This window comes from Sinocyclocheilus anshuiensis, unplaced genomic scaffold (genome assembly GCF_001515605.1).
Source record: "Sinocyclocheilus anshuiensis isolate Anshui unplaced genomic scaffold, SAMN03320099.WGS_v1.1 scaffold1938, whole genome shotgun sequence".
Lineage (NCBI taxonomy): Eukaryota > Metazoa > Chordata > Actinopteri > Cypriniformes > Cyprinidae > Sinocyclocheilus > Sinocyclocheilus anshuiensis.
Genome location: NW_015547736.1, coordinates 230,622 through 245,975, shown reverse-complemented (window position 1 = coordinate 245,975; position 15,354 = coordinate 230,622). Strand labels below are relative to the sequence as shown.

The 15,354-nt window shown below is 34.9% G+C and overlaps 1 protein-coding gene across 1 annotated transcript in view; it reads right to left on the bottom strand.

Moving 5' to 3' along the window:
* Positions 1-15,354, bottom strand: part of xpo5 (exportin 5) — a 109,457-nt gene that overhangs the window by 82,816 nt on the left and 11,287 nt on the right. The window contains exons 2-18 of the mRNA XM_016507321.1: positions 11,020-11,096; positions 10,236-10,265; positions 10,051-10,144; positions 9,879-9,962; positions 9,637-9,762; positions 9,466-9,556; positions 7,931-8,059; positions 4,847-4,920; positions 4,594-4,749; positions 3,904-3,945; positions 3,738-3,827; positions 3,393-3,592; positions 3,143-3,242; positions 2,855-3,036; positions 2,575-2,675; positions 2,120-2,216; positions 1,849-1,985 (exon numbers count right to left, since the gene is read on the bottom strand). Coding sequence (XP_016362807.1) covers positions 1,849-1,985; positions 2,120-2,216; positions 2,575-2,675; positions 2,855-3,036; positions 3,143-3,242; positions 3,393-3,592; positions 3,738-3,827; positions 3,904-3,945; positions 4,594-4,749; positions 4,847-4,920; positions 7,931-8,059; positions 9,466-9,556; positions 9,637-9,762; positions 9,879-9,962; positions 10,051-10,144; positions 10,236-10,265; positions 11,020-11,069 — 1,783 coding nt within the window. The 5' untranslated portion in view covers positions 11,070-11,096. The remainder of the gene's footprint in view (positions 1-1,848; positions 1,986-2,119; positions 2,217-2,574; positions 2,676-2,854; positions 3,037-3,142; positions 3,243-3,392; positions 3,593-3,737; positions 3,828-3,903; positions 3,946-4,593; positions 4,750-4,846; positions 4,921-7,930; positions 8,060-9,465; positions 9,557-9,636; positions 9,763-9,878; positions 9,963-10,050; positions 10,145-10,235; positions 10,266-11,019; positions 11,097-15,354) is intronic.

Below are 15,354 nucleotides of genomic sequence, written 5' to 3'. Positions count from 1 at the left end.
AAAGTGTTAAAGACAAGTAAACAGTCAGTAATAAGATAGGAACAAACAAATCAATTAGCAATAATAATATTAGCAATAATAATATAACCTAACCACAACTGAACAAAATTTCAGGTACAGAAACTGTAATTAAAAGTTTAAAACACTGCATAGTTTTCTTTTCATAAATAAAATATAAATTAATCAAAGTTATTAAATATATTCAGTCAAGATCAGTGAATGACTTTCTTTTGTTCTTTGATTAACATTAATGACAGGCAGCGCGTTTATTAGGCTGCTGTCTCTTTAACACTGAACGCACGCAAATCTAAAAATACTGTACATGTGTGTTTTCTTTCTGTTCACGTAAGACAAAAACGGCTGTATTTATGATGATATACTGACGTAGTTTTCTGCATATTGGTCGACAAATATGAAAGTAGTCAGTTTCGGCCCGGAAAAACCTTTTCTACAGTGGAAATACACGGAACGGTTCGAGAACGGACACAAACCGGGAACCCATACCGCGTGTGCTCGCGCTTCGTGTGCGCTGCACGCAAACAGGGCGCAAGTTCTTTCCGTTCCTGCACTTAAATCGTTTTTAATCACATTAAAATGAGAACGCAGGAATCGGTAAGCAGAATCGAAATGCACGCGTCTTATCGAATACCCGGTTCTTGGAAATTTGGAACCGGTTTTCGATACCCAAACTTACCCTTGAGTAAACTTGGGTTTAGTGGGTCGAGGTCATAATGGTGGTAGTTTATGTCTCACCCTTTTCCCCGGGGTGTGAACTTATGACTTTGTAGTTAGTAGCCTATTGACTACACCACAGAGTCTTTTAAATTAGCAATATCATAAATAAATACAACTGAACAAAATTTCAGGTACAGAAACTGTAATTAAAAGTTTAAAACACTGCATAGTTTTCTTTTCATAAATAAAATATAAATTAATCAAAGTTATTAAATATATTCAGTCAAGATCAGTGAATGACTTTCTTTTGTTCTTTGATTAACATTAATGACAGGCAGCGCGTTTATTAGGCTGCTGTCTCTTTAACACTGAACGCACGCAAATCTAAAAATACTGTACATGTGTGTTTTCTTTCTGTTCACGTAAGACAAAAACGGCTGTATTTATGATGATATACTGACGTAGTTTTCTGCATATTGGTCGACAAATATGAAAGTAGTCAGTTTCGGCCCGGAAAAACCTTTTCTACAGTGGAAATACACGGAACGGTTCGAGAACGGACACAAACCGGGAACCCATACCGCGTGTGCTCGCGCTTCGTGTGCGCTGCACGCAAACAGGGCGCAAGTTCTTTCCGTTCCTGCACTTAAATCGTTTTTAATCACATTAAAATGCGAACGCAGGAATCGTTAAGCAGAATCGAAATGCATGCATCTTATCGAATACCCGGTTCTTGGAAATTTGGAACCGGTTCTAAAATGGAACCGGTTTTCGATACCCAACCCTACACGCGAGAATCACACAAAATACACTGAAATCAAGTTATGGGTGGTAGTTGCAATTAGTTTTCTCCACATTTGATAGGAAAAATCGCTGTAAATATGTGCAAACTAATCCTGTGCCATCCAATTATGTTTATGATGCCTAACCCTAACATGTAGTTAAGGTGGTCATTATTTAGGAATGAATCCATATAAGCTTAGTCATATTTAAGGGTAGTTGTTTATTCATTCTTGATTAGTTCATGCCATCGCTAATCATTAGCTCATTTTGAAGTAATAATAAAGATAATAGGTACAGGTACCCTTATTATGAAGTGTTACCATCAAATGTTACTGACTTAAGTATGTTTAACTAATAGTTAAAACAAAAAAATCATTAAATAAAGGATATGAACTAAGGGGCGGAGCCTGTGGTCTGGAACACTGTCTAGATGGGTAAATGCAGAACCAACAATCTGCTCTGCCAAGCCTTCTATTGCATAAAAGTCTTGCTGCATGCAGGGACCTGCATTCCCAAGCATGTGGTAACTTTAAAAATAAAAAAAAAATGACATAAAAGAAAAGGGTAAATAGGATCAGGAAAATGAGTTTAGACCATTGTGGAGTTTTTTGTTTCTTCTATTAATCAAACAAAAAAAATTATTAAACTTGATTGTTCCAACCAGTTATCATAGAGTGAGGAGAAGAAGCCTTGCATGCGTTCAGCAATGTTTCTGTATGCTGAAGAGTCGTAGGCATCTAAAAGTGGTTGAGGAATTCCTGTAGGAAACATCAGGAGTTATTTCTTTAAGATAACAAAAGTCTGGGGTTTTAAAGGCAATGTTGATTTAACTGCACTGACACTATCAGATGAGAACAAATTTTGAACTGAATTGAGCAAGATAATGACACTCCTGCCTTCCGCAGAGCTGCTTAAAAGCTGAAATCGAATTTGTTTCATAATTGATGAAATCTGCAACATCACCTTTATTTTCCTGTTTAATTCTGTGAAGCTGCTACGACAATCTATATTGTTTAAAGGACTATAGAAATACATGAGACTCAATTTGACTTTACCAGTCACAGCAAAACCTAAATGATGGTGTTCATAAAAGGACAGGACAAATGAGAAACCTACCTAAAGCAAAATTCTTCTCCACATCCATAATCTCATAGACCCTTGTAAAAGTCTTGCTAAGCCGGTTGATGTTCTCTGGCAAGAACAGGTTATTTTGGGTCCTGAAAGGATGAAGAACGTCAAACTATTCCAAACATCGTTACAATAGTGGAAAAACAGTACACAGAACAGCACAGAATATACCTGTAGACTATCCATGATTTTTTTCACCATATACTATTCCAATATTCAAATGTCTGTTTTTCTAGGAAATTAATTTCTAGGAAATGACCTAATTTACCTGATGAGAGCAAAAAGGTTAGGCAGCAAGGCCTGCAGGGGCTCCGCACAAGGGTTTCTGTAGATAGGGGCCCCATCAGAGATTGTGCTAACCACAAAGCCTCCAGCTTTTGCCTCTTCAGGATTAGCAGGCCAACGAGCACGCTTTACAACCCCAAGTATGGTGTTCACACAAAAACTAATCTGCCATTAAAGACAAAAGCAAAACTGATGAGATTTACAACAAAATCCAACAACTATGCAAACACATTAGACTGCATGCATTCATTTGAGAAGTGGTGACACCTACCCGTGACCTGTTGATACCCATCTGATCCTCTGTGTCAGCATCACTGATCACCTGATCAGCACCAACATATGCCAAGAAGGTAGCAGGGTCCAATAACACACTACACAACACAATTAAAGGAAGGTTCATACATCAGACAGCCTCAGATGCATGTACATAAACTAGATATCAATGACATATCACTATCATGTTAAATATCTGTTTAATAAATTCAGTAAACGCCCGTCTGGGCAACAATATCCATTCATACCTCTTCATCTCCTCTGACAGCCACTGTGCAGTAACAGGTGCCATGAGTTCTTTCAGAAAGGCTTTCTGCTTGTTATAGTCTTTAAACTGATTGCTGATTAATATCAGGGCTTCCATAAGAGCACACTTCTCCATTTGTGTCAGCAGCAGCTCACTGGAGAACAACTTTTTCACATGCTCATACATCATGTCAAAGCACGGCTACAATGCAAGAAAAATAATCTATTATCATTAGCGTCCTAGAAGGGAATGCTAATATAACCGGTTTCTTTAGGGCCATAACTAAAATTTAATATCATGTTTTGCATTGTAAAGAACTGTATTATAGATGCATGCTTCAACATACCAGCATAAAATCTGAATAATCTCGACATATCCTAATGATGGAAGAACAGGCATGTCTTCTGAGATTCTTAACAGCTCGCGTTCGAGGTGCCTGAACACATGCACATAACATCAACAAGACTGTTTGATTAGAGAATGGCATGCAGTTATAAGTATGGGCACCTTACCTTGCATTCTTCAACCAATTCAAATGTGATGGAAGGAAATATCTAAATATAAGTGAAAAAAAGACATTTGATGATGATAGGTTTTTAGCACATCTATCATGCACCAAGTAATGGCATACAGGCTACTAATAAGTAAAAAAAACATTTGCAAATGCGTCAAACAAGTTTCAGGGTTCTTTTTATAAATACAATAGCAGAGCAAGAACAGAAAATTATGGGGAGAGAATCCAGATTTAAACACGTTAGAGCATCATATTGATTGACTGATACTAGAAGACCTAGAAGATTAGAGAAGCAATGTATAGCAGCAACAGTAAAAAAAAAAAAAAAAATCATCAGTCTAAAATTTATTTGACACCCTAAATCAGTGGTTAGACAGTGTTTTAGATGCACTTAGGTGCAGACACATTAGCAAAACTGTACAAAAAATAGCCCATTGTCAATAGTGTAGTGATGTATGAAGCACTTCTCACAAAGAAGTCACTTTCTGATCAAGCTGCTTTCAGTTGGTCAGCGGGGCAAATTGATAAATTACATTTTACAAATTAATAATAAATTGACCTCACACACGAAACTCCCAATTGAGTGGACTCCAATTGGAATGACAAAATTTTGCCTGCAAAGGTTCACTGAGCAACAGTAAATGTGGACATTTATTCAAATTTTCATATGAAAGATTATATACCTCACCTTAAAGAGTACTTGAGGCAGGAAGTGTGGTTGGTGTGTGACGAAGGGAAAGAGAGTGGATATGATGGTAAGAACACAGGACAGAATGAGAGGATCTCTTGTCTCATAGTTTACAACCATCTGCAGCAGCTCCATACCCTCATCTATGGGAATTTTCTACAGCAATGGGAGGAGGAAAAAAAACACATCTCAATGACAAGATACCTTTTTAAATCCCTCACCGCTGTACCATGAGAGAAACTGGTTGTCTTACCTCCTTTTCAAGAATTTTAAAGAGCTGTCCAAGCACACTTTCTGTGAAGAATGTCATGGCATCCCACTGAACCGCTGTCAGAGACAGAGCAGAACAGAGACCCTTCTCTGTTTTAGCTTCAGCAGATAACAATACTAATTAAGCAGTGTTAAAAGGAACATTTCAGGGTTCCCAGAAACACAGTTTACAGCATTATGTTGATTACCATCTGTCGATTATTGTCTGTGGTAGCCAGCATTGGTAAAGCTTAGTTTGTATTGCAATGGTGTTTCAATTGTGAACATATCAATGTTTTAAGTCCATGAATAAAATGAATGAATACAGACATATCATCTACAAACAAAAATTTTGTTTATCTTGTGAATAAGAATCTGTTCAGTTCAACATGGGAGTCAAACTTAAATCTTGTTCCACAAGTAGTCAAAGCATAATTCCCAAATTATAAATGAAACCACACAGTGAAATTGTGTAGGACAAGTGATGGATAACATTCTGCATTATAATGATAAATCTTGTGGCAGTCTTTTTGAAGAGGTAAAATCTGCATAGTTTACTGGTACAAGGAAACTATATTATGCAATATAACTTGTATTTTAGCTATTATTATATTGTAATTATTAACTGTAATTAATAACCTGTTCTACTCTTGAGTGTATGGCAGCCCACAGAACCACTTGCAGAAAAGTTATGAAATTTGGTACACAGATAGAGGACAGTCTTAACATTAACCATAACACTGAGTAGAACGATATCCATTATTCCCCATGTCATGATGGGAGTCGGACATACTTTAAAACACACTGGTGTATTGTTACAAAACTTACGAAACAAAAAGTTATGGATTTCATATCAACGATTTCATTAATTAATTTGATGCCGTGATGCCAAACTGCATCTGAGGGTCTACAAAGCTTTGACATACTGACACCAAACATGTCATTGCCACCTCACACTGACCACATTACATCAATTTGTTAACATTACTGCCTACTGGTCAAAAGCATTAAATCAGTAAATTATATTATACCAGTATATTTATGATTTTTTTCAGCCATTTTGACTAAAATCACATTAAAATGCCTTTAGTAACTAATTTTTGCAGTTGGTCTGATGCTTGCTGCCTTGCTTGCTTCTGTAGTGTTTGGCCTCTTAATTTCTGCTAGCAGCTATATGTAGTTTTATATTAGGATATAGGGATTATCAAAGACTAGTTTTTAAAGTAGACTTATTTCATTTATGTAATTTTTATTTATTTATTTATTTTGAAGTGTCAGTTTTTGCATTATGATTACAGTCAAACCAGAAGACAGTATGGATATAACGATATTATCAATATCGTGATATCGCGATAGCAAATAGTCTCAATATTATCATGGTCACATGACGATATGAAATGATAGGTCTTCCGGGCAAAAAGTGTAGTTTTTAAAATATATTTAATTAGTACTGTCAAACGATTAATCGCGATTAATTGCATCCAAAATAAAAGTTTTTGTTTACATAATATATGTGTGTGTACTGTGTATATTTATTATGTATAAATAAATACACAAACATACAGTATATATATTTTGAAAATATTTACATGTATTTACATGTCTACATATATTTTCAAATAATTTATATTATATATTAATATATTTAATATATGAACATAACATTTTTCTGAAATGTATGCATGCATGTGTGTGTATTTAAATATACATAATAAATATACACAGTACACACATATATTATGTAAACAAAAACTTTAAGTTAAACTAAGTTAAACAAAGTTAAACTTCTTATTCTAACAACAGGTCTTTAAAGTGTTTTGGGCCATTATGCTTTGGCACAGTATCTGTCAAGCAAACTAAAACAAAAAGCACAAAATGGCTTAATCCCTGTTTTCGCAGCGCATTTCAAAGCAAAGCGCACACATTGTTCAGGCGATCAGCTCGTGATCCGCTGTTTTCCACACCTCAGAACGGCTCCGTTCACAGTGAATGAATGCAGTGAACTCCATTACTTATTACATGTGCTGTGAGTTTAGTTTATTCATTTTCATTTATTTTACAGTGCAGTTGTTTTAAGATATATGGCTAATACTGTCATTGTTGTTACTGTTATTATTATAATATTATAATTTGTTTGGCTTCCTAAAACACCAGTGTGAATGTAATTTAGACTGAGACAGTATACCACAAATAAAAAGAGGGTTGAGTCCCCTTTAAAGTTCTGGTACAAGTCAATTCACTGACTTTTTTGACGAAAAATGTTAAAAACATGGGATGGAGCTCTTAATTTTGAAGTGCATTCGATAGAATAATTTAACATTAAAATGTACAAAAAAAATAAATAAATTCCAAGTCTTCGTCTTTTTTTTTTTTTAAATATCACAATAAATATTGTATAGTGGACTTCATATTGCAGTATTACCTTATCGTGAGATTTTGATATCATTATATCCCCTAGAGGACAGAGATTTTTTTTTTTTTGTTACCCATAATCTAATTTAAACATCAAAATTCAATAAAAATATAACAAAAAAACAAAGAGGAATATATTTGAGTTTTTTCGTATTTCCAATTAATTTCCTACGGTGTTTATTTTTGACCATAAACAACATAAGTGTGACTATTTTCTTTATGACTATTTAGCTTTTTCAAATGGAGTCCACAATTTGTTTTTTATTTTCACATAGCAAGTGCTGCAAAAGTCACCAAATTTCATTCCATTCCAATGAAGTTAAAAATCCTAACATTTTTGGGGGGTAAAATGACCGAACACCAGAGGGTTAAATAAAGTTTGGTATCTGGCATTTTTTGAGGTTAAAGAATTATCTGCTGTGTGTCTGTACACGGCCATTTTTTGGTCAAACATTATGTAATCTTTGCATTGAAATAACAATGTTTCCAATACACTGAAGATTATTCATCATGATACCATGGAATGAGATAAAAAAATAAAATAAAAATGAGATAGTACAGCATAGAATGAGATAAATATAGAATGAGATAAATCGCAGCACAAGTCCAAAAATTGCACAAACTTTTGGCAGATGAAAGATTACCTACCATGGGAAAGTCTACTAACAGTACTCACATGTTGTATTTCCAGTATCTATAGGTGTGCAGATCTGATACTGCACCCATTCCCTTGCAATTTGGAAGGCCTCAAATGGGACAATTTTACAAGCCAGACGAACTGCTTCCCCCTGCTGAGCCCTGAAAGCTGTTTATGGGAGAGAAAAAAATTGTTCAGGGGTTAACCAAACCATTGTAAATGCAGTTTTATTTATTATTGTTTTCTTTTTAAAATAATTTGTTCTTTGATCATTTCTGTAATTTGTTCACTGTTTGAATAACTCCATGTTACTAATCAAATCAGCTGGGTTGATTATATGATGTGTAGGGCCCTATTAAATCAGTTTAATTTTTTTCCAAATTTAGTTTTTTCAGCTTTAATTTGTCTGGATTCCATTTTTCCGTGCGGTTTTTTTCAAATGTTCCATTTTCCGTTTTAATTTTTCTTTACTCCTTTTTAATGGTTAAATTAAATTTTATTAATCAAAAAGCTAAATAATTAATTAAAATCATGAAACTTCACATCAATTTATTAAACGTTTAACAAAAATTCAATTTTTATATTTTCCCACCATGTTTTATTGTTACCAAATTCTATGTTTTAGCATGTCTAATTATTTGAATGCATAAAAACAAATTAATTTATTAAAATTCATTCTTAAAATAGCCTTTTGAAATGTTTTTCCCCATCAGAAACTCTGTTGTGTATTTAAATTTTTCTGGTTATCAAATGAAAACATAAAACATTAATTTCATTCATATTTTAATTACTGAAAATAAAAAACTTTATTTTTAAAATTAAAACATGGAAGATGTTTTGTGTGATTATTTAATAAAAAGTATGTTTTAATAATTTTAGTAGTAGTAGTAGTATGTACATTCTACTGTAATATATTTCTGGCACAATGTCTTCAAATTAAACTGAACTTTTATTTTGACAGGTTGCCGTGAATACCTTTACATTTCTGTGTGTATATGATATACGCTAGTTTTACTCAAATGAACGGTGAAATGGTCGTGAAGTGACTCTCAGAGCAGTTCTGGAGATGTTGTTCATGTATTTATGTCCTCATTTAGTGAGACGACAGACACTGAAACCACCGCGAGTCACGTACGCTTCAGTATGTGTGTAGTTAACAAAACGATAGTAATTTTGTGGGTTAATATTCACAGATACTAGTCCATATCACGATTTGATTTAAGTGTAATACCCTACTTTTGATTAATTCATTCAAAGTTTGACAAATTCCATGACATTGCATGTTATACAGTAAATTTCGTTTTTATGACTGGATTCTGTGATTCCGTACGTGTTTTCCGCATCACAGAAATCATAGGGCCCTAGATGTGTGCATTTGATTGCCAAAATTACAACTGAAAAAAATATTTTAAAAAATGAGTAACAAGAAATTGTTGTTGGTAAAAAGATGTTTGTATTTGTCAGTCAACAATGAAAAAAATATAAATATGCAAAAAAAAAAATATATATATTTAAGCACACCGATGTAATAATATTAAATTTAGCTAATTAGTTACTAACTAATTATAACTCACAATTAAAGGAGCAGTTGAAATCTTCATCACTATCAAAGTCCACTCTAGAGAATTCACAACCTGGACAATCATTCTTGGAGGGAAATCCAGTCTGTAAATGGCAAACAGAGCAGTTAAGTATGATATGAAGCATTATTCAAGGCTGCTCTGTCTGGTATACACAACACTTACTTTAACAAGACTGATCCTTGCCGCTCTTAAATATTTTATCGCCATCTGGCCAACTACAGTATCCTTTGATAAAATGTCATGTCGGAATAGGTTTCCCCAGGTCATTTGCGTGGACGACCTCAGAAGCTGTTTTAAATAATATATAAATAATGAATAAATATGGAATGCATAGTAGACCAAATTTAGCAAAAAAATCTTGGTTGACCAGTAAGTTTCACTGAGTAGCTATAATGCCACTCAACCTGGCTAGGATGAGTAGTGAAGGCGAAAAGAGCTTCCATGTATTTATCCAGATTAAGAGGAACTTGTACTTCAAAATCGGAACCCTAAAGAGAAATATAAAAATATTTTATATTTTTCATTAGAGAAAAAAAAGATTGCTACAAAACAGTGATGTGTATGCTTTAACCTCACCACTAGAGAGCAGATTTGGCTACCCAGGGCACAGAGAACCTGACACAGCCTCTTCAAAAAAGTGTATCTTCTTTCCACAATGCCGCCTGATGATCTGAATTGTAAGATGGACAGTTGTAGTTATAACTAACAGAAGTAATATTTTAAACTAAGCTTGGCAGTTTCAAGAGAAAATGTAAACTCACTGGTTACAGAGAGCTGCACCACCTGCTGACCTATATTAAAATACAATTCAAAGAGCAGTGTGCAGTCATACAAATAGAATAGTCATTTAGAGCAGGGTTCCTCAAATTCGGCTCTGGATAGACACAGAGTTTAGTGCCAACCCTAATCAAACACAACTGAAAAAAGCTCATCAAGGCTTCACCCGAAAGCCGTTTTAACTTGTTGCCTTGCTGCCCAATCAGGCAATGACTTGTCAGGCAGCACATGCTCCCAAAACTGATTTTGGACAGGCTTCTAGTAGTTTAATGATATACAACAAAATAGACAGTGGTTTGATGATAACCAAGTTAATATTTAATTATTACTATACTAATTTCTTGCTAGAAATACATCAAAACTGGAAAAAAGTTAATCAAAAACATATTTACACACAACTGAATACCTATCACAAGTTTCAGATGCCACAATTTATTTATTCATTCATTCATTCTCAACTGTCACAGAATGGAATGCACAGGAAAGTGGGACATTACAGGCAGTGAAAGATACATCTATGCTGCCTTCAAAAAATGATCAGATTGAGGTACATCACAGGATGTGACACAATCATTGGATTTGGACATGCTTTGTTGCCTTTCTAATGTCACATGCAGAGTAAGCTTTTTTTCAGATTTTGGACGCAGCCAAGGACTTCAGAGTTACAAAAAAATTTCAAGTGAGTTTGACCTGGGATTGAGTTAAAACCTAGAAGACAGTACCCCTCCGGATTTAGGAACCCTGATTTAGAGCAAGACGTTTACTCACTGTGCAGCAGACAGGATGTAGTTCATGGCAACTTCATCAAAGAGTACCATAAATGGCTTCCTCTCCTCTAACTTTCCCTGTGGAAGTACAGAACAGGTTCAGTCAAAACTTCACACAACAGTGTTGCTCTTTATTGGTTGTCTATTTTGCACCATTGGCAAGTTCTTTCAATAACAGCAGTCAAGCTTTATATGATTTTTACGGCCTATTTAAATGAGCCTATTCATCCTGTTAAAGTCGATTCTGTCACATTTTACTACAAGAACAAATGCGATGATGGATTGATGCTTTTTATTTGCTGATTAACTAAAAATTATAAAGAAAGTCTTAATAAATAATGCAGCCAACAATTGAAAATTAGGTTTTTATTGAGTTTCCCTATACATGACAAACTCCGAGGTTAACACAACCGGCACAATAAAATAATTTTAAAAAGCAGAGAGAAATAAAACACAGCAGGATGAATGAATTGAAAAAACAGACATCATAAATTTCTCACAACTGTCTGTATCTGTGTGATTTCCATTCAGTCTTGCTAACATTTTTTTTTCATATGAGGCACTCTCAATCATTGATTCAAACCACATACTAATTGTAGGAGATTGTGTATCCTCCCAGCATCTAAGTATCTGTCGCGCTGCTGTGACTATACCTACAGTAACCAGCAGGGGCACCTGCAGGATTTCTTCCGAGAGTACGCACAGAGATTTTTTTTTTTGTCCTGATGACCAAATGATCATTGAGAGCAGAACGAATGTGTCACATGTTTTAAACAAAACCAAAAAAAGGTAAAATACATCTATCATGAGCATGCTCATAGATGAAAACAACAGAGAACAAATCAGCATTGATGAAGTAAATTAGAATCCTGCACGGGGCTCAAATATAGGTCCTAGCCCAGCCCTTGTCCTACAGCTTATCAGAATTCTTGGCCCGAGTCCGTCTTTTTTTTCCTCTTCTCCCAAAACAGCCTATACTACTGTTTCAGCTATTAAAATGGTTCAGTTTTGCATATGGAAAAGTGATAATTCATTTAGTTTTTTTATCAAGTCAATTTAGAAAAACTTTGAGCATTTTTTGTTCGTTAAATGTGTTTTTTTGTGTGTGTTTTTTTAAGTAATGACCAGCAGCAGACAGTGAGTTGATCATAGCCTATGTTTGATCAATTTAGCCTTCTAAATTCATCACGACTTCCCTAAAATAAAATCTATAGATATTAAACGTTTCAATATCACAATGCTAGTTTAAACGTTTAACCTAGATAAATGCATTTCACAATAACTTGCATTTTTTTCTTACTGTAGAAACAACTTAAAATATGCAGTTATTTTTGCTCATAAAGGTAAAATTAATACATCACTCGGAACTGTAAAGTGTCTACTTTTACTTGTGTGAACTCACAATATCAACAAAACATTGTGCTTTTGTAAAATAAAGAAAACAAACAGGATGTGCTTTCTGCCGTCTCTGTCTTGAGCAGGAGCGCTTCACAAAAATGACCTGAAACTCTATGGAAATATATCTATTGAAATCTTTAAATTACTACTTTAAAACGAAATCATTCAAATCGAAAACAAAAACTCTTTCAATATGTAATCTGTAAATATGCATATCTCTCTAAAGGCACGTCCAAGAGGAGATGGCGAGTCAAGATCGCCAACTTTCATTAACCAACAAAATTAGAACGTTAAATTAGATTTAAATTAAATTAAAAGTTAGTGCATGCGCAAATTGCAGCACAAATATCAGAACTATAAGGATTCACACATCGTCACATCACGCACCTGCAGCGCTTGTGTAGGGAGAAAAACAGAATAAAACCGCATATATAAAAGGAAGAAAATAAACAGTCCTAAACAAATATATTTCACTTAAATAACGAACATATAAACAAAACCAAATTAAAAAAAACTGCATGACAAGTCTACACAGATTCGGTTTCATTTTTGTGATACAAATTCAAGGAAACCGAGAAGGCTGAAAGCTTACCCTATTTGTTTTCTTTATTTTACAAAAGCGCAATGTTTTGTTTTTATTGTGAAAATTAATTGTTGTAGGCTAACCCGATCTCATAGCGCGATATTCTGTTTCTATTTGGCGTAATATTTATACACAGAAATTGACTTTGGCATGCAGAAAATCGTGCTACTGATAGGCCTACACATTTTCATGAGATCTGGCTACTAAAGGTGAAACAGAGAGAGAGCGGTTCGAACGTAAATTTATAATTAATGGCATGGCTGGTTCAGTCGACAGAAACACGGGACACACATAATAACTGCTGAAATGTTTGCGTGGCAAATCTCAGGTCAGTCTGAGCGCTCATGTTACGCACAGTGCGTACAGCCATACACCTGCAGGCGTCACTGGTAACCAGGGTCATTGTTATTATTCTGAGGAATCTTAGTTTTGTCTCCTAAAAGACCTTTCAGCTAGGTGAAAGCAGGAGGTTATATCCCAACCACTTCCTAAGATATTTCAACACTATTTCCCAAAAAGGAATATTCCTCTGTATATTCTCGAAGAGTATGAATTAGGGCTGGGCGATTTGGCCCCCAAAAAAAGTTTAAATGCAGATTTTTGCTCCAAAGTGAACATTGTAGAAAACAGACAGTTATTTGTGGTTTTAAACTACTCTTTATGGTCAGAACATGACAAACATTTCACATTTTTGAATTATTTATCAGTCATTTTTCCTTAAAATAAATATAAATATCAGTGGGTCAATGTTTAGAAAAATAATGTAGGTTACTAGACTTTAAAATATACTTATACATATGCTACTGAGCCTTTTGGAGTCATTTTTGTGAGAAAATTGTACTTCCGCATCTGAAAAATGCCAAACTGGAAGTGACGTAACGGAGCAAGCGCAGTCAATTTAAACAATAGGAAAACAATGGATCGCAATGACAGTTCAGACGCTGAGGTTAGGGCTGGGCGATAAATCGATAACGATAATTATCGTGCAATATAAATTTCCTTGATAAACAATAACAAGAGTTCGATAAATGTTCGATATAATGTTTAAGCGGCAAAGGCGGAACGAAAGAGCGCTAGTCATATGAAGCGCGCTACTCAGAGCTTTTATCCACTCGGATCAAAGTTCTAATTCGCTGCTCACTCGCTGATGAGTCTCGCTCACGCGACACTGAACAGCGCTGTGAGATCCAGTGTGAAGCACTGGAATTCAGCGAGGAACACAAATAACTCTGTTTACAGCCAGATGAAACAGCGCTGACAAACAGCAGAAACACTGTGCGCAACTATATAGTCAGAAGACTTTTTAATCTACAAATCACCATCAATTTACTGTTGTAGCACTAACTACACCATGGTATTTTGTCAGATATGTGGGTATTTACTGCTGGTCATATATTCCCTATATAACCATGTATGTGACAAATAAAAAATCTTGAATCTTGAATCTGTGTCAAATTTTATTATATTATTAATGTAGACATGTATTATTGAAGGAGGAGTAATAGAATATAATTACAGTATTTTTTGTGATTAGTCCAGGTGATGTGAAAATAATGTTCACTTTTCCATAAATGCATGAAACATGGTACACTTGTATAGTTTGCGGCCCTAAACATTTTCAGAAATGGAGCCATCACAAAAACACCTTGTGGTTGCCATGGCGACCATTTTACATTCCGCCATAACCAAATTATGTATTTTGTGTCAAGTCCAGGTGATATGTGAAAATAATGTTCACTTTTTCATAAAAGCATGAAACTTGGTACACTTGTATAGTTTGCGGCCCTAAACATTTTCAGAAATGGAGCCATCACAAAAACACCTTGTGGTTGCCATGGCGACCATTTTACATTCCGCCATAACCAAATTATGTATTTTGTGTCATATCTCCTGAGCCAAACATGATAACACAGAAAAGGCTACCCCTATGTTTTGATGGTCAAGGATTACAATCAGGGTTTGAAATGATCGCCGAAGCGAGGGAGACCTCATATTAGGCACTGTTTTTAAATTACAGCCCACGCGAAACTGCAAAAAGCAAGTACTCCAAAAGTGTGAAGGGGTGCTACCCGGTGCATCCTCCAGCCGCGCGTTAAAGCAGAGTGGGATCAGTCTCCCGCACAGCGCTGCGCTTCCGCCACGATTTAGAAGAGAAAAACAGCGCAAATCGCTCGATCCGTTCAGAAATGACACAGAATTGTGTTATACAGTTGTGTGATATGACAACATTAAAGGCTCTGCCTGAAAACAGCCACGACAAGGTAAAATGCATGTAAGCAAACTGCAATGTAAACAAACTTTAATAGCTTATTTATCTTTAAATGTTTCATTCTAATTAATTTTAAGTAAAATGCT